Source organism: Panicum virgatum, chromosome 1K (assembly GCF_016808335.1).
Source record: "Panicum virgatum strain AP13 chromosome 1K, P.virgatum_v5, whole genome shotgun sequence".
NCBI lineage: Eukaryota > Viridiplantae > Streptophyta > Magnoliopsida > Poales > Poaceae > Panicum > Panicum virgatum.
In genome coordinates, this window is record NC_053136.1 from 56,657,374 (window position 1) to 56,680,689 (window position 23,316).

A 23,316-nucleotide genomic window follows, 5' to 3' on the forward strand; every position below is an offset into this window, starting at 1 on the left:
CGCATCTGGCCGCGCCCCCCTCTCATCTTCCCACGTACCGGCGGCGGCGGAGCTGCATGCGCTCCCACACCCACCCACCCTCCCCCCTCAATTCCTTGCGCCGGTGGCGGCGGGGCTCGCCCTCCCGCACCCGGCGCGCCTCCTCTTCCTTTGTCCGGCCCCGCACGGCGGCGACTGCAGCCGGAGGGCGGCGGGGCTCGCCCTCCCGCACCCGGCGCGCCTCCTCTTCCTTTGTCCGGCCCCGCGCGGCGGCGACTGCAGCCGGAGGGCGGCGGGGCTCGCCCTCCCGCACCCGGCGCGCCTCCTCTTCCTTTGTCCGGCCCCGCGCGGCGGCGACTGCAGCCGGAGGGCGGCGGGGCTCGCCCTCCCGCACCCGGCGCGCCTCTTCTTCCTTTGTCCGGCCCCGCGCGGCGGCGACTGCAGCCGGAGGGCGGCGGGGCTCGCCCTCCCGCACCCGGCGCGCCTCCTCTTCCTTTGTCCGGCCCCGCGCGGCGGGGCTCGCCCTCCCGCACCCGGCGCGCCTCCTCTTCCTTTGTCCGGCCCCGCGCGGCGGCGACTGCAGCCGCAGGGCGGCGGGGCTCGCCCTCCCGCACCCGGCGTGCCTCCTCTTCCTTTGTCCGGCCCCGCGCGGCGGCGACTGCAGCCGCAGGGCGGCGGGGCTCGCCCTCCCGCACCCGGCGCACCTCCTCTTCCTTTGCACGGCCCCACGCGGCGGCGACTGCAGCCGGAGGGCGGCGGGGCTCGCCCTCCCGCACCCGGCGCACCTCCTCTTCCTTTGCACGGCCCCACGCGGCGGCGACTGCAGCCGGAGGGCGGCGGGGCTCGCCCTCCCGCACCCGGCGCACCTCCTCTTCCTTTGCACGGCCCCACGCGGCGGCGGGGCTCGCCCTCCCGCACCCGGCGCACCTCCTCTTCCTTTGCACGGCCCCACGCGGCGGCGACTGCAGCCGGAGGGCGGCGGGGCTCGCCCTCCCGCACCCGGCGCACCTCCTCTTCCTTTGCACGGCCCCACGCGGCGGCGACTGCAGCCGGAGGGCGGCGGGGCTCGCCCTCCCGCACCCGGCGCACCTCCTCTTCCTTTGCACGACCCCACGCGGCGGCGACTGCAGCCGGAGGGCGGCGGGGCTCGCCCTCCCGCACCCGGCGCACCTCCTCTTCCTTTGCACGGCCCCACGCGGCGGCGACTGCAGCCGGAGGGCGGCGGGGCTCGCCCTCCCGCACCCAGCGCGCCTCCTCTTCCTTTGCTCGGCCCCGTGCGGCAGCGACTGCAGCCGGAGGGCGGTGGCGGAGGAGAGGCCCCGCAGCTGGTGCTGCACGCCATGTCCGTGCGGGAAGGACTCGCGGAGGGGCTGCATCCGCTGGAGGGGAGGCGGAGGGGCTCATCAGAGGGGCGCCCGTGATTGAGGAGGTGGAGGGGCGTCGACGTCAGCGTGCAACCGAGAGCAGAAGAGAGGGAGGCATCGGCGAGGAGGAAGCAAGACGGGAATAGAAAGAAAAATAAATCGATATGTTTCATAATCAGTGGCAGATGGGTAATTTCGAGAAAAAATACCCCCTCACAGCCAAGAAAAAGCAGGGGGAGGAGGTGCTGTGAAGATTGAACTATAAAAAAACTGCTTTTGACTGTGACTTTTTGGGGACAGCCAACCCCTTTAGTTGGTTTTTGGCTTTGTCAAAAATTAAAAGTAGGTTGGAAGCCCAATCAAACGCACTCTTAGTTTGCTTGTGCTAAATCAAATTACCTCAAATTTAACTAAAAATATTAATATTTATAATAAAAATAGGTGATGTATGAAATATATAGCATGATGAATCTTGTTACATATTCATAATTTTCTATGCAAATTTGATTAAATTTAAAATTAATTGACTTAGAACAAAGTTAAAATATTACTTATTTGTATTTTAGGATGGAAAGAGTATAGTGTGCATGATGGCTTAAAATGGCTAGGCAAGTTTGGTTCATGCGATGAGTTAGGATAAGATCATCCCGTCCTAATTTTCTTAATGTATAGATTAGATCGCTTTAGAAAATTGATGGATCACAGCTTTTTTTTTAGTTTGGACGTGAGGACGAGTGTGGCGACGAGCAAATAGCTAATTTATTTTACGTAATCCAAGAATATGTGAAAGGAACATGTAGATCCAACAGTACAAAATAGTCTTTTTTTTTGTCTCTCATCTCCACGTCAGCAGACTACGTAGCTAGTACTAACTATTACCATTATGGACGCCATAAGGGGTTGTTTGTTTCCCAGTACTAAAGTTTAGTCCCTATCACATCAAGAGAATATTTCTATTTAAGAGTATTAAATAAATCTATTTATAATTTTTGTTTTGATAGATGAGTGCTAATTCGCGAGACGAATCTAATGAGCCTAATTAATTCACGATTTGCAACAGTGATGCTGCAGTAACCATCCACTAATTATGAATTATTATATCTTGTTAGATTCGTCTCGCGCTTTAGCCTCAGAGTTTTGCAATTAGTTTTATCAAAAAAAATTTTATGTGACAGAGACTAAAGTTTAGTCCCAGATCCGAACACCACCTAAAGAAGTTAGAATAGTGTTATCTCATCCAACTCTCCAAGCAAACAGGACCTTATGAACTATTCTATTTTGAAATGATGTCGTGACTCCAGCATGTTGGTTTTATTAATCACTTCACTAGTTTTCAATCTCGTGCTTTTTACAGTATAGATAGAAAGCCACATGAAAGACATGCATTATAGCAATATACTCCGGCTCCTAGAGGAGTCAGAAGAGAATTGGGATAGTAAACTCATTAAAATTTTGCCTTCCTCTGGCTCCTCCAAGGATATGGAAGTCTTCTTTCGTTTAGGGCATGTTTAGTTCGTTTTGCAAAATAATTTTGTAAAGGAATCTTGGTCATTTGAAGTACTAAATGAAGTCTATTTGCAAAACTTTTTGCATAGATGGGTTGTAAATCGCGAGACGAATCTAATGATGCTAATTAATCCATGATTAATTAATAATTAGCGGATGGTTACTGTAGCATCACTGTTGCAAATCATGAATTAAGTAGGCTCATTAGAATCGTCTCGCGATTTACAGCCCATCCATGCAAAAAGTTTTGTAAATAGACTTCATTTAGTACTTCAAATTATCAAGATTCCTTTTCACTTTAATGTGTTTACGGCTTTTTTGCGTTTACATATAAAGAACTAAACAGGGCCTTAAGCTATTAGCTGCACACAGCATGAGTAATGAGCACTGATATCAAAGGAAGCAACGCACGCCAACAAATGAAGTTATGACCCAAATGGCAAACATTAATCTCCATTCCATTCCATCAACGGATCGAGTGTCAACTCATTCCATTCAACTCCCAAGCACTGCACATTCATGGATCAGATCATCAGAGAAGAAGCAGTCTAGCTAGCTTGTAATTCTTGCGTGTCCTCTCATCCATGGATCCTGCTTCTTGGCCTTCTTCCTCGGTAGGTCTTGGGAGTGAGCAGGTGCTGGATCAGCAGAAGCTGTAGTGGATGCAATTGATATAATCGAGGCATTGGCAAGAGGATGATTATTTTTACGCTCCTTGTACCACAGAGTTGTAGCTAGAGCTGAGTGGAGGAGGAGGCTCTTCTGATGTGGGGGTTACTCCTGCTGCTGCTTGGCTGGATCAGTGCAGCCATTTCCATTTTGAGCTGCATTATAATAAGTATTCAAAATGCAGACAAGGTTAGGTTGATTTAGTTGTGCAGAATATAGATTTGCTGCTGCTGCTGCTAATTGGACAGCCTAGAAAGAAAAAAAGAAAGAAAAGAAAGAAAGAATGATGAGATTGGCCTAGCACGTGTACTTGTTTGCACTGCCTCTTGAGCTTGAGGTTCTCATTCACCAGGCGACGAACCTCTTTCTCCAGCTCTTGCACATACGCCTGTCCTTGCACCAAATCACTGTTGGAGTAATGGGCTTGGCCCATTACTTCTAAAGCATTAAAAGAATTTAAAGCCCACTATTAATGCTAGGGAATCAATGCTTAATTCCATACCGGGAATTGAGGAGAATCTCAACCGACTTAAAAGGTGGACTTCGTATACACCACTTGTGAAGCCGGTAAGAGGAGGACGGTGAACCACACGCGCGCGCTCGCTCGCCTCGCCGGTCCGGGCCGGGCCGTGGGCGAGGCGAGGCGAGGCGAGGCGCGGCCGGCCGGACGGTGCGCGTGCGCGTGCGCGTGCGCGGCCGGACGTGACGTGACGTGACGTGCAGGTGCCGGTGCGGTGCAAAGCCATTCATGATGTCCAGGTTCGTTGAACCTGAGGCATATCGTGCCTATATAAACCAGCACCCTCTCCTCTCATCCTCACTCATCTCAAGCACTCATCCAGGTACTCCTCTTCAGAAGACCTCTCCCTTCTCCCTCAGTTGCTTTCTGCCTTCCCCACCGCTAGCACTGCGCGCACAGGTCTAGCGAGAGCAGAGCCTCCGGAACCTCTGCTCGCTGAAGGTCCTGCACGGGACGCGGGCAATTAGGTTTTTGGGAAGCGTCTTGACGCGACTGCTCGCTCCCTGAACGACTACTTCGTCTACTTCCCGGCGTAACCGCTCGTGCGAACGACTACTTCGTCTACTTCCCGGCGTAACCGTTCGTGGGACTGCACTACGAACATCTTCCTGCATCGACATAGTTCGGCTACTTCGAGCAAGACCAGTCGAATAGCATGTCTATTCCAGCTGGTAACGGCGCAACCAGTGCCTCCGGCACTGGTCCCGCCTTGGGGTACTTACTAAACCTACTCTGGTTTAATTCTTTGTTCATGCTTATTAGTGAGAATAACATGAACACATGCACATATCTTGTACACACATCTATATCATGAAATTGATATTAATATTTGGAATTAAAATATACCGAAAATTGCCTAGATATCTAACAATCCAAAAACCTAATTGTGTTAATAGGCTTTCGGTATCTAGCTTTGCTGCATCAATCAAACCACCACCTTTTGATGGTTCAAATTACAAACGTTGGCAAGAGCGGCTTATACTGTGGTTAACACTATCGAGAGTGATCCATGTGAAAGAGGGTAAGCCTAAACAATTCTCTCCAGAGGAAGGGAGTGCGTTCGATGAAGCTGATATTCTCTTTCGAGGCTTGATCATTAGTGTTCTCGGTGATAACCTGGTGGATTCTTATATCCGGCTGCCAACTGGCAAAGCATTGTGGGATGCTCTTGAGGCTCAATATGGAGTATCTGACGCCGGGAGTGAGTTGTATATCATGGAGCAGTTCCTTGAGTACAGGATGGTCGAAGACCGTTCTGTAGTGGAACAGGCTCATGAAATACATACTCTGGCAAAAGATCTCAAAAATTGCAGCAAAGAGTCCCCATGTGTGTTACCCAATAAGTTTGTGGCCGGAGGTATAATCTCTAAGCTGCCACCTTCTTGGAGGGACTTTGCTACTTCTCTAAAACACAAGAGACAGGAGTTCACAATAGATGGACTCATAGGGACTCTTGATGTTGAGGAGAAGGCGAGAGCAAAGGACATATGTGGGAAAGGAGTTGTTGGTGCTTCAAGTGCCAATCTTGTTCAGAAGAACAACTCCCACAAGAACAAGAAAAAGCCACCGCAGAACCAACCAAAGACTAAGAAGACAACCACTTTTAAGAAGAAGAAGAAGACGGGAGCTTGCTATGTGTGCGCTAGTACGGATCACTTTGCTGCAAAGTGTCCGAACCGCAAAGGCAACGACTCCGCCAACATGGTTATTAGCGAGCCTGGAGGAACTTCGGGGTACGGTAATTTATTACCTACTGTTCTTTCAGTCTTTGGTTCACCCGAGTGGTGGGTTGACACTGGTGCTAATATTCATGTTTGTGCTGATGCTTCTTTGTTCTCTTCTTACCAGACCGGCGGGACTTCCTCCTTGCTGATGGGGAACAGATCACATGCGCGTGTTCTTGGTGTTGGTATGGTAAATCTGAAGTTTACTTCAGGGAAGACCGTGCAGCTGAAGAACGTGCAGCATGTCCCCACCATCAAGAAGAATTTAGTCAGCGGCTCTCTATTGTGTAGAGATGGTTTCAAATTAGTCTTTGAGTCCAATAAATGTATCTTGTCTAAGTTTGGTATTTTTGTTGGAAAAAGTTATGAAAGCGGAGGCTTGTTCCGTCTTTCTTTGTCAGATGTTTGTAATAAAATTGCATACAATGTTATTAACGTTGATGAAACAAATGTTTGGCATTCGAGGCTTTGTCACGTTAATTTTGATTGTATGATGCGCTTAGCTAATTTGAGCTTAATTCCAAAGTTCACTTTTGTCAAAAATTCTAAGTGTCATGTATGTGTTGAATCAAAACAAACTCGTAAGCCTCATAAGACCGCGGAGGCAAGGAGCTTGGCACCCTTAGAATTAATTCATTCCGATTTGTGCGAAATGAATGGAGTGTTGACAAAAGGTGGTAAAAAATATTTCATGACTTTGATTGATGATAGTACTAGATTTTGTTACATCTATTTGTTGAAGTCAAAAGATGAAGCTTTACACTACTTTAAAATCTATAAAGCTGAAGTAGAAAACCAACTTGAGAGAATGATCAAAAGAGTTAGGTCAGATCGTGGTGGCGAGTATTTCTCAAATTTATTTACTTTATTCTGCGAGGAACATGGTATTATTCATGAAAGGACGCCTCCCTATTCACCTCAGTCAAATGGGGTTGCCGAAAGAAAGAACCGCACTCTAACGGATTTGGTTAACGCCACGTTAGATACACCGGGACTTTCCAAGGAATGGTGGGGTGAGGTTATATTGACTGCATGTCATGTCCTAAACCGTGTTCCTACAAAGAATAAAGAGATAACTCCATTCGAGGAATGGGAGAAGAAAAGGCCAACACTGTCATACTTACGTACATGGGGTTGTTTGGCAAAAGTGAGTGTGCCAATAACCAAGAAACGTAAGCTTGGATCTAAAACTGTGGATTGTATCTTTCTAGGTTATGCTATTCACAGCGTTGGATATAGATTTTTAATAGTGAAATCTGGAGTACCTGACATGCATGTTGGTACTATAATGGAGTCCAGAGATGCTACATTTTTTGAAAACATTTTTCCCATGAGAGATGAAACAAGTTCATCTAGGCAAGAGTTCATCGAGGATGATGGCTCTGCTGAGCCGATAGAACACAATGAACATACACTTGTAGAAAATCCTGAGGAGGATAACAATGATGCTCCGAGAAAGAGCAAGAGACAAAGGACTGTAAAGTCTTTTGGTGATGATTTCATTGTATACCTCATAGATGATACACCCAGAACCATTGAAGAGGCATATTCATCTCCTGATGCTGACTATTGGAAGGAAGCAGTAAGGAGTGAGATGGATTCTATTATGTCTAATGGAACCTGGGAGGTCGTTGAACGTCCTTATGGATGTAAACCGGTTGGATGCAAGTGGGTGTTCAAGAAAAAGCTTAGGCCAGATGGTACTATTGAAAAGTACAAGGCTAGACTTGTGGCCAAGAGTTATACCCAAAAAGAAGGAGGAGATTTCTTTGACACTTATTCACCAGTTGCCCGATTGACCACAATTCGAGTGTTACTTTCCCTGGCAGCCTCTTATGGTCTTCTCGTTCATCAGATGGACGATAAGACGGCTTTCCTCAATGGAGAGTTAGAAGAGGAGATCTATATGGATCAGCCGGATAGGTTTGTATCAAAGGGTCAAGAAGGAATGGTTTGTAAGTTGTTAAAATCTTTATATGGTCTCAAGCAAGCGCCTAAGCAGTGGCATGAAAAGTTTGATAGAACTTTGACCTCTGCCGGCTTTGTTGTGAACGAAACTGACAGATGTGTGTACTATCGCTATGGTGGGGTTGAAGGAGTGATTTTGTGTTTGTATGTGGATGACATACTGATCTTTGTCACTAGCCTTAATGTGATTAAGGAAGTCAAAGAGTTTTTATCTCAAAATTTTGAGATGAAGGATCTGGGAGAAGCTGATGTTATCCTTAATATAAAACTGGTAAAAAAGATCAATGGTGGGGTGATTCTTACACAGTCTCACTATGTGGAGAATGTGTTAAGTCGCTTTGGTTATAGCGACTATAAACCTGTCTCAACACCATATGATGCCAGCTTAATTCTTAGAAAGAACAAAAGGATAATGCGAGATCAGCTGAGATATTCTCAGATCATTGGTTCATTAATGTATTTAGCGAGCGCTACAAGACCTGACATCTCGTTTGCTGTAAGCAAACTGAGCCGGTTTGTTTCAAACCCGGGAGATGATCATTGGAAGGCTCTTGAAAGAGTAATGCGCTATCTAAAGGGGACAATGAACTATGGAATTCACTACACCGGGTACCCAAGGGTACTAGAAGGGTATAGTGATTCAAATTGGATTTCTGATGCTGATGAGATAAAGGCCACAAGTGGATATGTGTTTACACTTGGTGGTGGAGCTGTTTTCTGGAAGTCTTGCAAGCAGACCATCTTAACGAGGTCAACTATGGAAGCAGAACTCACAGCATTAGATACCGCCACTGTTAAGGCTGAGTGGCTTCGTGAGCTCCTTAAGGACTTGCCGATAGTTGAAAAACCGTTACCGGCAATCCTAATGAACTGTGACAATCAAACGGTAATTGTCAAGGTGAATAGTTCAAAGGATAACATGAAGTCATCTAAACATGTGAAAAGGCGGTTGAAATCTGTCAGAAAATTGAGAAACTCCGGAGTTATAGCCCTGGACTATGTTCAGACGGCTAAAAATCTGGCAGATCAGTTTACAAAGGATCTTTCACGAAATGTGATAGACAATGCATCTATGGAATTGGGCTTGAGACCCACGTGAGTCATTCTATAGTGGAAACCTGTCCTATGTGATCAGAGATCCCGTGAATTAGGATGGTGAAACAAACTAAAGTCTGACTGTGAGAAGAGAACCTTTGTGAAAAGGGCTCATTCCGTGTATAAGGTGCATTTCTCTTCTAATCTGTATGGCAGGTTGGTCTATACCTTAATGTGTGCCAGGTGGTTTCTTTTAAACAAATGAGTTGTTTTCTTGAAACAAAGATGTTGTCCTACAGAACATCTGAAAGGAACACACCTATATGAGTTTGACCACTGGTCATGGTCTATGAGAATTGGGTATTCTCTAGAAACTCATGAAGGGCCTGGAGTATGACTTATAAGCTCCAAACCGCGTGGATGCTTTTGCAGCCTAGTATCAGTGTAGGGCTCTGGTCAAACTTGTTTGCACAAAACTGACAATTCAAGGCATAGTCCATTGCACAGTTGTGAATAAGTGTAGCCTTTGTCCTAGATGGAAGTTCAACTTAACAGTCTCTGTCGAATACTGGTATATCAATGAGGGAATGAGGGTATTTCTAGTGTGGCTTGAATTTATTGGTGGGGATTGTTGGAGTAATGGGCTTGGCCCATTACTTCTAAAGCATTAAAAGAATTTAAAGCCCACTATTAATGCTAGGGAATCAATGCTTAATTTCGTACCGGGAATTGAGGAGGATCTCAACCGACTTAAAAGGTGGACTTCGTGTACACCACTTGTGAAGCCGGTAAGAGGAGGACGGGGAACCACACGCGCGCGCGCTCGCTCGCCTCGCCGGGCCGGGCCGTGGCCGAGACGAGGCGAGGCGAGGCGAGGCGCGGCGCGGCCGGCCAGACGGACGGGCGGTGCGGTGCGCGTGCGCGGCCGGACATGACGTGCAGGTGCCGGTGCGATGCGGTGCGACCACGGCCACGGCCCGGTGCGGCCGGCCGGCCGGACGGGCGGTGCGGTGCGCGTGCGCATGCGCGTGCGCGGCCGGACGTGACGTGCAGGTGCCGGTGCGGTGCGGTGCGGTGCGGTGCGACGTGATGTGCTGAGATGAGAAGGATGTTTTGCAGTAAAGAGTATTAAAACAGAGGGTTAATGTCGTCACTAATGACCTGTAACACCCTAATTTAATTTCAGTATTTATTAATAAATTAAATTGGCTTTATTTAATTTTCTAAGGTTTATTGTGTTTAGTTGGCATTTAAACCTAATTTTTGTTCCTAATTAATTAAAATTTATCATAGGTTTAAATTTTTGTTGCATTCATGCTGGTGCATAATTTTATTTGAGTGTGGTTTGAATTCAAATTCAAATTTGAATTCAAACTTGTTTGAATTAGAAATTAGAAAGGAAAAGAAATAGAAGAAGAAAAAGGAAAGGAAGCCCAAAACCCAGGAAAACCCCAGCCCAACCCGCTCCCACGCCAAAACCCGCGCTCGGCCCAGTCCGGCCCGAGCCCAAGCCGACCCAGCCTCTCCCGCGTCGCGCACTTCGGCCCAGCTCGCGCGCGCTCCGCCCGGCCTGCTCCGCTTCAGCCCAGCCCGCGACCGCGCAGCAGCCCAGCGTCGCCCGCATCGCGCGCGCCTCGCCCGCCCGACCTGCCGGTCCCACTTGCCAGCGCCGCGCTCGCCCCTGTCCCGCTGGCGCCGTGGCCCCACCAGTCAGCTCCGCCTTCCCCGTTTTCCCCGCGCTGCAACGGCCGCGCCGCAATCCCCGCCGGGATCACGACGGGCGCGCACCCCCAAGATCCCCGCCGGCCCCCCCCCTTTAATTGGCCCGCATCCCTGCGCCCCTCCTCCCCTCACGCCGCCTCCCCAACCCTAGTAGCCGCCCGGAGTCGCGCCGCCGCACCCCCGGAGTCAGAGCAGGAGCTCCGCCGCCGCGTTCCCGGCGCTCCCCGACGCCCCAACCCCGGCAAGCCGCCGGGAGAGCTCTGCTCGGAGGCCACGAACTCCCCCGAGCCCGCTGCCTCTACCCCAAGCCCTGCGTCGACCCCGTCGCCACGCCCCGTCGAGCTCCGCCGCCAGGCCCACGCCGCCGGCACCCTGCGCCACCCCATCCCCCGAATTCGAGCCCCCGGTGAGCCAAATCCCGTTTCTCTCTCTCTTTTGTGCTAAGTCTTGGTAGCCTTGGCCCCCTGAAGACCCCAAATTGCCTCACACCGGCGAGCCTCGCCGCCGGAGCCGCCATTGCCTACGAGCTCCACGCTCTGGACCACCCCGAACCCGACTTAACCCCCCAGTGGGTTACGCACGCCGCCCTTGTTCCTTTGCACCAGCCCACGGCCCAAACCGAGCCCCAGGGCGCCGCCTAGACCTTCTCCGGCGAGTTCCCCTGCGCGCCGCCGCGGGATTCCTCGCCGGCGTTGACCCGCCGCCGCCCCCACGCGCCCAAATCCTCCCAGCCGCCCGATCTCGAATGGACGGCCTAGATTAGATCTAGGACTGAGCCACCCTGAGCCGTTAGATCCAGATCCAGCGGTCTGGATCCACGCGTACCGGTTCGGCCGGTACTTTTGCTAAAGAGACCCCCGGTTTCTTTTAAATCAACCCGCAATCCACAGCCATTCAAAATTAATTACAGTTTGGTCCAAATTTTAGCACGCAGCCCCCTGAGCTTCCAGGATTTTGAACCCGCCGTCCACCCTTGGAAGTTTTACGTGTCGGACCCTGGATCTATAGTATAATTACGTTTTAGTCCTCGGTTTTAGCAGAAAAGCCCCTGGAACCCTGTTTTTATTACAAATAAGCCCCTAAACCTTGTTTTAGGCCTAGTTTACGCGTTTTAGCTCCGTTTTTAGCGTTCTTTATATCCACGCGATCGTTGTAACGCGTAGAATAGTTCTAGAGTAGTTCTGTGCGCTGTTTTTATGTATTGATGTACTGTTTCTTAGTTTTTGTTAGTATTTGCTTGTATGCTTATTGTTGTGCATTGTTTTGGCCATGTGTTCGTGAGTAGACGCTGAGCTACCTGAGGAGCCCCAGTACCAGTACCCGGAGCAGCCGACTTCGGATCAGTTTGAGCAGCAGCCAGAGCAGTACGAGGAAGGCAAGTATAACATGAACAACCTATCACTTTTAAATACAATTTCATACTGCATTTTAATACTGTATGCCTTTAAGGATTTCCTAGCCAGTTTATATCCTTTATATATACCTTTGGGATGCATTTTGGTTAGTTGTGCTAGGTTGCTGCGCTATAACACACCCTGGTCCTTTTTAATTAATTTGATTAATGGTTTACTTGAACTTAATTCTGAGAGTGGCACTCTGTGTGGCTTGAGTGGCTCACTTCTCGTTAAAAGATGTTTTTTTTAGAAACATGGTGTAGGGGGCCAGCACGGTGCTTACTGCCTGGTTGGCCACTCTCCATAAGGACCGGTTCATAGAGCGACAACCTGGGACAACAGCGCTACCACAAGGCTAGAATGGGATAGACTTGGCGTAATAACTAGATCTTTTTGGTTTGGAGTAACTTACCTGCGGGGCAAGAGTAGTAAGCTTCAATGGTCCCTGCTCCTCCGGCTTGGTCTGTGCTTGGATTGCGCTCCTGTGCTTGTACCCCCGGAGGTGGGCCCCATCGTCGCCGACCTAACTCTCGCGGTTACGCCTTACCAACGAGATTCTTTTTAAAGGCCTCGTAGTGAGTCGCTGGCCATCTCACCTAAGGAAGTGTGATGAACAACTGGCGTAGCTCACGACTTGTGGGTAAAGATGTGCAACCTCTGCAGAGTGTAAAACTGGTATACTAGCCATGCTCACGGTTATGAGCGGCCCAGATCCTCCTTTTGATTAGTGAAGTTATCTCCTTCCGACGAGGGAGGTGCTTCTCGGGGTTTACCTTGGTGGCTTGGTTTTGGTATGGTTCTCAGTAGTAGTATATTTAATTCTGATTAATTTCTATGTAACTGGGTTAATGGTAATTCATCAACTCGTAGTAAATAGCTTTAATAAAATTTTGCCAACACTTAAAAGCTAATGCAGTTGAGTCAGCCAGCCTAGAGCCTCATAGTTTGTGTTATACTTGTTGAGTACAAGTTGTGTACTCACCCTTGCCTCTTCTCTACTTTTTCCTCTTGGCTACGCTACTGCTGCTCAGTTCCTGCCGACACGAGGGAGTTCGTCCAGCGCTACCAGGACTACGAGGACTTCTAGGTGCTTCGTCTCCCAGTCGACGTCCCTGTGGCGCCCTGCTTCAGCTTTGGAGAGCTTTTACCGTATTTTGTACTTCGCTTCCGCTGTATCAGACATTTATGTCATTATTGTAATAAATAACATTCGTATTCGCTTTATTATATCTTTTTACGTGATATGTGCTATGATATATTGTTCATTCTGTTGTATATACGTGTGACTTGATCCTGGCACGTATATGATTGCTCGGTTTATGTTCTTTTATAAACCGGGTGTTACAGAGTGGTATCAGAGCCATATCGACTGTAGGACGAAGCCTAGATAGAACTGGTCGAGTTTTAGGACTTCTCCTCCCCAATCCTTGACTGCTGAAACTATTTTACTATTATACCCCTTGACTTCTTTGACTTTTTACCCTTCTTGCCTTGATTTCTCTCTCTGAAGAATAGTTTCGTAGATTTTGGCCTGAATCAGTCATCTGACCACCATGAGCATAGCTAGGTGACCTTTTTAATAATAATCCGATAGCACGTACCGCGACGCGTTGTGTTAGTCGAGTCTTTTGCTAAACTCGGCTAAGTTGTGAAAATTGTCTGCTTGTTATTATGCTACATGCTTGATTTGGATTTTTGACTGATTGTATAGCTTAGTAGTTTAAATTTGTTTAGAGAAAATCACTCAGATGTTAAAGTTAACTAATTAATAAAATGAGTTAGATCGTTGGGGGTAAAACAGACAACTCTATCCTGTCTACTTTATCATGGCTGAGTCTTTTTCCGCAAAGAGTTATCATATCCATCTGAGTTTATTCCTGCAATATCCTTACTCGTGAAATCTTTTGTTCAAATCAGATGGTGAACACCAGGAGCACCGGTTCCGGTTCTGGCCAGCAGCAGGGTCAGAACAACCAGGGTACTGGGATCCCGATGCCTCCACCCCTGACTCCGGAGCAGTACTTCCAGCTCCAGATGCAGATGATGGCTACCCTGAACAACACTGTTCAGGCTCTTCAGCACGCTCACACTCAGCCTCCGCCTCCTCCACCGCCGCAGCCTCGCGACAGGCGTGCTGAGTTCTTGAGGGGTCACCCGCCGACGTTTTCTCACACGTCCGACCCTCTTCAGGCTGACGACTGGCTCCGTGCAGTGGAGCGTCAGCTGGACATCGCCCAGTGCGATGACCGTGAGCGCGTCTTGTACGCAGCAGGACAGCTGCGAGGGGCAGCTTTGGACTGGTGGGAGTCCCACCCGGTCCATGACCGCGAGTCTCTCACTTGGCTCCAGTTCAGGGAGCGCTTCCGCAGCCACAACGTCCCCGCGGGCGTTATGAAGATGAAACAGAAGGAGTTCCTTGCACTGAAGCAGGTAATCTTAAGAATAATCATTCAGCGTTTTCTTTTGAGCTTATGCCCCTTGTTCTATCCTTATGAATCCTGAGTTAAATTTTCCGATATCTATCTGTCTTTGTGAATTCAGGGGACTATGTCGGTCACGGAGTATCGTGATCGCTTTCTTCAGCTGGCTCGCTACGCCCCTGCCGAGGTTGCGGATGACCGCAAGAAGCAGGAGCACTTCATGGAGGGTCTTGAGGACTACCTCCAGTACGCGCTGCTCAACCTCCGCTTCGACGACTTCAACCATCTGGTTGACAGTGCGCTCAACACTGAGCGTAAGCACCTGGAGATGGAGGACAAGAAGAGGAAGGTTGTCCCCGTTGCTTCCGGCAGCAACACTCGTCCTCGACTCCAGCAGCCGCAGCAGTACCCGCCTCGACAGCAGCAGGCAGGTCAGGGCCCGAGGTTACCAGCACCTCCGGCTCGTGCTCCACCAGCTCCACCGGCACCGCAGGCTCCACGTCCGGCAGCTCCTACCGGACAGCAGGCTCAGGGACCTCCTCGCACCTGCTTTCACTGCGGCCAGCCGGGGCACTACGCCAACGCTTGCCCCCGGAAGGCGCAGGCGGGACAGCAGGGGCGCCCAGCTCAGCCCAGGGCGCCAGCACAGGGCAGGGTGAACCACGTGACGGCCGAGTCAGCGGCCGAGGCTCCCAACGTGGTTATTGGTACGTTCATGGTTAATTCATATCCAGCTACAGTGCTTTTTGATACTGGTGCTACGCATTCCTTCATTACTCAGTCTTTTGTCGAGCATCATGGTATTCATACTAGCACATTAAAGAGGTGCCTATTAGTATCTTCACCGGGAGGACAGTTGAGATCTCATACTTACTGCCCGAGAGTCAGTGTTTCTTTGAGGGGAGTAGAGTTCTGTACTGATCTGATGGTGCTAGACACCAAGGGCATTGATGTCATTCTGGGAATGGAGACTCTGGCCAAATGGGGAGTTCGGATAGATTGTGCTCAGAGGACAGTCTTGCTATCTGCTTCCAGTGGCCAAGAGGTTGCCATCAGTGCAGTAGAGCCTTCGGGATTTCTTCATCAGATGGAGGCTAGACCCACGGACGGTATTCGCGTGGTGTCTGAATTCCCGGATGACTTTCCGGATGATCTGCCAGGTATGCCGCCTGAACGCGCCATTGAGTTTTGTATTGATCTCTTGCCTGGCACAGCTCCTATTGCAAAGCGGCCCTACCGTATGGCGCCTATAGAGCATGAAGAAGTTAAGAAGACTATTGATGAGTTGCTAGCCAAGGGCTATATCCGTCGCAGCTTCTCTCCTTGGGCTTTTCCATTGTTGCTGGTAGATAAGAAGGATGGCTCGAAGAGGATGTGTGTGGATTATCGGGAGCTGAATGCAGTTACTATCAAGAACAAGCATCCACTGCCCCGTATTGAGGATCTCTTCGATTTGCTTCGAGGTGCTCGTATATTCTCGAAGATTGATCTTCGCTCGGGATATTTTCAGCTGAGGATCCGTCCTGGGGATATTCCGAAGACGGCATTCACCTGCAAGTACGGGCTATATGAGTATACAGTCATGTCCTTCGGCTTGACTAATGCCCCGGCTTTCTTCATGCATCTGATGAACATGGTCTTCATGGATTATCTGGATGTCTTCGTGGTGATTTTCATTGATGATATTCTGATCTTCTCCAAGACAGAAGAAGAGCATGAGGAGCATTTGAGGCTCGTGTTGCAGAGATTGAGAGAGCATCAGTTGTATGCCAAGTTCAGCAAGTGCGAGTTCTGGATTGACGAGGTGCCATTCCTCGGTCATGTTATCTCTCAGGGAGGCATTGCTGTTGATCCGAGCAAGGTGAAGGATGTGCTCGAGTGGGAGACACCGCAGACAGTGAAGGAAGTCAGGTCTTTCTTGGGCTTAGCTGGATATTATCGGAGGTTCATTGAGAATTTCTCCAAGATCGCGAAGCCTTTGACTTCCTTGCTAGAGAAGAATGTGGCTTTTGTATGGACTGATGAGCGTCAGATGGCCTTTGATGAGCTGAAGAAGAGGTTGACTACGGCGCCAGTCCTGACTCTGCCAGACCAGACGAAGAGGTTCACGGTGTATTGTGATGCTTCGAAGGATGGTCTTGGGTGTGTTCTGATGCAGGAGGGCAGAGTGATTGCTTATGCTTCACGGCAGTTACGTCGGCATGAGCTGAATTATCCTACTCATGATCTTGAGTTAGCCGCAGTTGTGCATGCTCTGAAGATTTGGAGGCATTACTTGTATGGGCAGCGGTGTGATATCTACACTGATCACAAGAGCCTCAAGTACATTTTCACGCAGAATGAGCTGAACATGCGGCAGAGAAGATGGCTAGAGTTAGTCAAGGACTATGACCTGGAGATTCACTATCATCCGGGCAAGGCCAATGTTGTAGCAGATGCTCTGAGCAGAAGAAGTTATGTCAACATGGCCGTGGCTTTCCAGATGCCTCCAGAGTTATGCGAGGAGTTCGAGCAGTTGAGTCTGGGCTTCTTGCATCATACCTCTAGTGCAGCTTTTGAGGCAGTACCGACTCTAGAGTCAGAGATCAGGCAGCATCAGAAAGATGATGAGAAGCTGCAGGAGATTCGTGAGTTGCTCAAGAAGGGCAAGGCTCCTCATTTCAGAGAGGATGATCAGGGTACCTTGTGGTACAAGAACCGGATCTGCGTGCCTGATGTGCATGATCTCCGGAAGTTGATTCTGAGTGAGGCCCATGATACAGCTTACTCTATTCATCCGGGCAGCACGAAGATGTACTATGATCTGAAGGAACGTTTCTGGTGGTATGGGATGAAGCGTTCAGTGGCAGAGTACGTGGCTATTTGTGACACCTGTCAGCGTGTCAAGGCTGAGCATCAGAGGCCAGCAGGTCTGTTACAGCCTTTGAAGATTCCAGAGTGGAAATGGGAAGAGATTACTATGGACTTCATCGTTGGTTTGCCTCGTACTCAGAAAGGGTACAACTCTATTTGGGTAGTAGTGGATCGATTGACGAAGGTTGCTCACTTCATTCCAGTGAACACTACTTACTCCGGTGCTAGACTTGCAGAGTTGTACATCTCTCGGATTGTCTGCTTGCATGGCGTGCCGAAGAAGATTATATCTGACAGAGGGTCTCAGTTCACTTCTCGTTTCTGGGAGCAGCTTCATGATTCGTTGGATACGAAGCTGCGTTTCAGTACGGCTTATCACCCTCAGACAGATGGGCAGACAGAGAGAACCAACCAAGTGTTGGAGGATATGCTGAGAGCTTGTGCTATTCAGTATGGTACTAGTTGGGATAAGTGCCTGTCATTTGCTGAGTTCTCATATAACAACAGCTATCAGGCCAGTCTAAAGAAGTCCCCATTCGAGGCATTGTATGGCAGAAAGTGCAGGACTCCTCTCTATTGGGATCAGATTGGTGAAAAGCAGCTCTTTGGCCCTGAGATCATAGATGATGCAGAGCAGATGGTTCAGGCTGTGCGAGAAAATCTGAGGATTGCACAGAGCAGGCAGAAGAGCTATGCTGATGGCAAACGGAGAGACCTGACTTTCAGTGTCGGTGATTATGTATATCTGAAGGTGTCTCCGATGAGAGGAATCCGCAGATTTAATGTCAAGGGAAAGTTAGCACCTCGGTATGTGGGGCCATTCAAGGTGCTAGAGCGGAAAGGCGAAGTTGCTTATCGCCTGGAGTTACCTCTCAGTCTCTCAGGAGTTCATGATGTTTTCCATATATCTCAGCTGAAGAGATGTCTGCGAGTACCCGAGGAGCAGGCACCCCTGGATGGAGTCGATGTCCAGGAGGATCTGACTTATACTGAGCATCCGGTGAAGATTCTGGAGACATCTGAAAGAGTTACTCGGAACAAGCGCATCAAGATGTGCAGAGTTCAGTGGAGTCACCACAGTGAAGCTGAGGCTACTTGGGAGCGAGAAGATGAGTTGAAGAAGACCTATCCAGATCTCTTTGCTAGCCAGCCCAGCTAAATCTCGGGACGAGATTTCTTTAAGGGGGTAGGGTATGTAACACCCTAATTTAATTTCAGTATTTATTAATAAATTAAATTGGCTTTATTTAATTTTCTAAGGTTTATTGTGTTTAGTTGGCATTTAAACCTAATTTTTGTTCCTAATTAATTAAAATTTATCATAGGTTTAAATTTTTGTTGCATTCATGCTGGTGCATAATTTTATTTGAGTGTGGTTTGAATTCAAATTCAAATTTGAATTCAAACTTGTTTGAATTAGAAATTAGAAAGGAAAAGAAATAGAAGAAGAAAAAGGAAAGGAAGCCCAAAACCCAGGAAAACCCCAGCCCAACCCGCTCCCACGCCAAAACCCGCGCTCGGCCCAGTCCGGCCCGAGCCCAAGCCGACCCAGCCTCTCCCGCGTCGCGCACTTCGGCCCAGCTCGCGCGCGCTCCGCCCGGCCTGCTCCGCTTCAGCCCAGCCCGCGACCGCGCAGCAGCCCAGCGTCGCCCGCATCGCGCGCGCCTCGCCCGCCCGACCTGCCGGTCCCACTTGCCAGCGCCGCGCTCGCCCCTGTCCCGCTGGCGCCGTGGCCCCACCAGTCAGCTCCGCCTTCCCCGTTTTCCCCGCGCTGCAACGGCCGCGCCGCAATCCCCGCCGGGATCACGACGGGCGCGCACCCCCAAGATCCCCGCCGGCCCCCCCCTTTAATTGGCCCGCATCCCTGCGCCCCTCCTCCCCTCACGCCGCCTCCCCAACCCTAGCAGCCGCCCGGAGTCGCGCCGCCGCACCCCCGGAGTCAGAGCAGGAGCTCCGCCGCCGCGTTCCCGGCGCTCCCCGACGCCCCAACCCCGGCAAGCCGCCGGGAGAGCTCTGCTCGGAGGCCACGAACTCCCCCGAGCCCGCTGCCTCTACCCCAAGCCCTGCGTCGACCCCGTCGCCACGCCCCGTCGAGCTCCGCCGCCAGGCCCACGCCGCCGGCACCCTGCGCCACCCCATCCCCCGAATTCGAGCCCCCGGTGAGCCAAATCCCGTTTCTCTCTCTCTTTTGTGCTAAGTCTTGGTAGCCTTGGCCCCCTGAAGACCCCAAATTGCCTCACACCGGCGAGCCTCGCCGCCGGAGCCGCCATTGCCTACGAGCTCCACGCTCTGGACCACCCCGAACCCGACTTAACCCCCCAGTGGGTTACGCACGCCGCCCTTGTTCCTTTGCACCAGCCCACGGCCCAAACCGAGCCCCAGGGCGCCGCCTAGACCTTCTCCGGCGAGTTCCCCTGCGCGCCGCCGCGGGATTCCTCGCCGGCGTTGACCCGCCGCCGCCCCCACGCGCCCAAATCCTCACAGCCGCCCGATCTCGAATGGACGGCCTAGATTAGATCTAGGACTGAGCCACCCTGAGCCGTTAGATCCAGATCCAGCGGTCTGGATCCACGCGTACCGGTTCGGCCGGTACTTTTGCTAAAGAGACCCCCGGTTTCTTTTAAATCAACCCGCAATCCACAGCCATTCAAAATTAATTACAGTTTGGTCCAAATTTTAGCACGCAGCCCCCTGAGCTTCCAGGATTTTGAACCCGCCGTCCACCCTTGGAAGTTTTACGTGTCGGACCCTGGATCTATAGTATAATTACGTTTTAGTCCTCGGTTTTAGCAGAAAAGCCCCTGGAACCCTGTTTTTATTACAAATAAGCCCCTAAACCTTGTTTTAGGCCTAGTTTACGCGTTTTAGCTCCGTTTTTAGCGTTCTTTATATCCACGCGATCGTTGTAACGCGTAGAATAGTTCTAGAGTAGTTCTGTGCGCTGTTTTTATGTATTGATGTACTGTTTCTTAGTTTTTGTTAGTATTTGCTTGTATGCTTATTGTTGTGCATTGTTTTGGCCATGTGTTCGTGAGTAGACGCTGAGCTACCTGAGGAGCCCCAGTACCAGTACCCGGAGCAGCCGACTTCGGATCAGTTTGAGCAGCAGCCAGAGCAGTACGAGGAAGGCAAGTATAACATGAACAACCTATCACTTTTAAATACAATTTCATACTGCATTTTAATACTGTATGCCTTTAAGGATTTCCTAGCCAGTTTATATCCTTTATATATACCTTTGGGATGCATTTTGGTTAGTTGTGCTAGGTTGCTGCGCTATAACACACCCTGGTCCTTTTTAATTAATTTGATTAATGGTTTACTTGAACTTAATTCTGAGAGTGGCACTCTGTGTGGCTTGAGTGGCTCACTTCTCGTTAAAAGATGTTTTTTTTAGAAACATGGTGTAGGGGGCCAGCACGGTGCTTACTGCCTGGTTGGCCACTCTCCATAAGGACCGGTTCATAGAGCGACAACCTGGGACAACAGCGCTACCACAAGGCTAGAATGGGATAGACTTGGCGTAATAACTAGATCTTTTTGGTTTGGAGTAACTTACCTGCGGGGCAAGAGTAGTAAGCTTCAATGGTCCCTGCTCCTCCGGCTTGGTCTGTGCTTGGATTGCGCTCCTGTGCTTGTACCCCCGGAGGTGGGCCCCATCGTCGCCGACCTAACTCTCGCGGTTACGCCTTACCAACGAGATTCTTTTTAAAGGCCTCGTAGTGAGTCGCTGGCCATCTCACCTAAGGAAGTGTGATGAACAACTGGCGTAGCTCACGACTTGTGGGTAAAGATGTGCAACCTCTGCAGAGTGTAAAACTGGTATACTAGCCATGCTCACGGTTATGAGCGGCCCAGATCCTCCTTTTGATTAGTGAAGTTATCTCCTTCCGACGAGGGAGGTGCTTCTCGGGGTTTACCTTGGTGGCTTGGTTTTGGTATGGTTCTCAGTAGTAGTATATTTAATTCTGATTAATTTCTATGTAACTGGGTTAATGGTAATTCATCAACTCGTAGTAAATAGCTTTAATAAAATTTTGCCAACACTTAAAAGCTAATGCAGTTGAGTCAGCCAGCCTAGAGCCTCATAGTTTGTGTTATACTTGTTGAGTACAAGTTGTGTACTCACCCTTGCCTCTTCTCTACTTTTTCCTCTTGGCTACGCTACTGCTGCTCAGTTCCTGCCGACACGAGGGAGTTCGTCCAGCGCTACCAGGACTACGAGGACTTCTAGGTGCTTCGTCTCCCAGTCGACGTCCCTGTGGCGCCCTGCTTCAGCTTTGGAGAGCTTTTACCGTATTTTGTACTTCGCTTCCGCTGTATCAGACATTTATGTCATTATTGTAATAAATAACATTCGTATTCGCTTTATTATATCTTTTTACGTGATATGTGCTATGATATATTGTTCATTCTGTTGTATATACGTGTGACTTGATCCTGGCACGTATATGATTGCTCGGTTTATGTTCTTTTATAAACCGGGTGTTACATGACCGGACATTGAAGGCTCTTTACGACGTCCAGGTTCGTTGAACCTGAGGCACATTAACTGCCGCTCATCAAAACCATTCATGATGTCCGGGTTCGTTGAACCTGAGGCATATCGTGCCTATATAACCAGCACCCTCTCCTCTCATCCTCACTCATCTCAAGCACTCATCCAGGTACTCCTCTTCAGCAGACCTCTCTCTTCTCCCTCAGCTGCTTTCTGCCTTCCCCATCGCTAGCACTGCGCGCACAGGTCTAGCGAGAGCAGAGCCTCCGGAACCTCTGCTCGCTGAAGGTCCTGCACGGGACGCGGGCAATTAGGTTTTTGGGAAGCGTCTTGACGCGACTGCTCGCTCCCTGAATGACTACGTCGTCTACTTCCCGGCGTAACCGCTCGTGCGAACAACTACTTCGTCTACTTCCCGGCGTAACCGTTCGTGGGACTGCACTGCGAACATCTTCCTGCATCGACATAGTTCGGCTACTTCGAGCAAGACCAGTCGAATAGCATGTCTATTCCAGCTGGTAACGGCGCAACCGGTGCCTCCGGCACTGGTCCCGCCTTGAGGTACTTACTAAACCTACTCTGCTTTAATTCTTTGTTCATGCTTATTAGTGAGAATAACATGAACACATGCACATATCTTGTACACACATCTATATCATGAAATTGATATTAATATTTAGAATTAAAATATACTGAAAATTGCCTAGATAATAGAGGAGAGAAGAGGTGAGGACTAAAAATTATTCATTTCAGAAGGCATGGTATCAACGAACTGCTGCTATTTTTCAAGAGAATCCTACTTCCTACCCTCTTCCTCGCCCTGGAGCGGAGCGCGGACTCCCTGTTCTTCATCATCCGGATGTTCTTGCGCTCGTCGTCGCCATCGCAGCAGCCGCTGCTGTTGCTGCCGCCGGCCCCAGTCAGCTGCAGATCCAGGCCACCCAGCAGGTACTCCTCCTCATCCTCCTGCTCCTCCTCCCCACCGCCGCCGACGCTCAGCGACAGAAGAGGGCGGCCTGGGGGCAGCGGGTGAAGAGACGGCGGCGGCGGCGGCACGGGCTCCGCGGCAGCGCTGTCGTTGTCGCGGCTCGTGCTGGTGCTGGACAGAGAGAAGAGCGAGCTGCAGCCGCTCAGGCTCAGCTGCGGACTCCTCGGCATGATTGATTCACTGTCTCCCGTCCCGCGCGCCCTTGCTCCACGCACCTGCCGTCGAATTAGATCGGATCGGATCGGATTGGAGCAGGCTTCAACAGGGTGGACGACGACGCAGCCGCGAATGCGACGCTTCTTCTAACTCATGGTCCTTGTTTATTGGCGAAATTTTTTGAGTTTCGATACTAGAACACTTTCGTTGTTATTTGACAATTAATATTCAATTATATATTAATTAGATTTAAAAGATTCGTTTCATACTAATTAGTTAAATCGTATAATTAGTTATTTTTTTCGACTATATTTAATACTCTATGCATGTGTCCAAATATTAGATACGACAGGTGCTGTAGAAATTTTTTTTGGAACTAAACAGAGCTTGCAACTTTTGTTTAGAATGTGAGGCAGTGCTACGTCATAATTACTAGTTTATTAAAATTTGATTCCCTGTATCGTACAAGGTTAGCACCTCACCTATGAATTAAGCTGGTAGCACCTCACCTATGGATCAA

At 49.8% G+C, this 23,316-nt stretch overlaps 2 protein-coding genes across 2 annotated transcripts; both read right to left on the reverse strand.

Annotated features, from left to right (window-relative positions):
• Window positions 1-22: 22 nt before the first annotated feature.
• On the reverse strand, window positions 23-1,355 carry LOC120656642 (putative uncharacterized protein ENSP00000383309). The gene is made up of 2 exons (XM_039934806.1): window positions 684-1,355; window positions 23-637 (listed from the first exon to the last, which is right to left on the reverse strand). The coding sequence occupies exons 1-2, from the start codon at window positions 1,353-1,355 to the stop codon at window positions 23-25; spliced, it is 1,287 nt and encodes a 428-aa protein (XP_039790740.1).
• Window positions 1,356-3,274: 1,919 nt separating this feature from the next.
• On the reverse strand, window positions 3,275-22,916 carry LOC120647345 (bZIP transcription factor 27-like). The gene is made up of 3 exons (XM_039924111.1): window positions 22,460-22,916; window positions 3,829-3,906; window positions 3,275-3,673 (listed from the first exon to the last, which is right to left on the reverse strand). Exons 1-3 carry the CDS (start codon window positions 22,808-22,810, stop codon window positions 3,584-3,586), a joined length of 519 nt encoding a protein of 172 aa, XP_039780045.1. The 5' UTR covers window positions 22,811-22,916; the 3' UTR covers window positions 3,275-3,583.
• Between the last annotated feature and the right edge of the window lie 400 nt (window positions 22,917-23,316).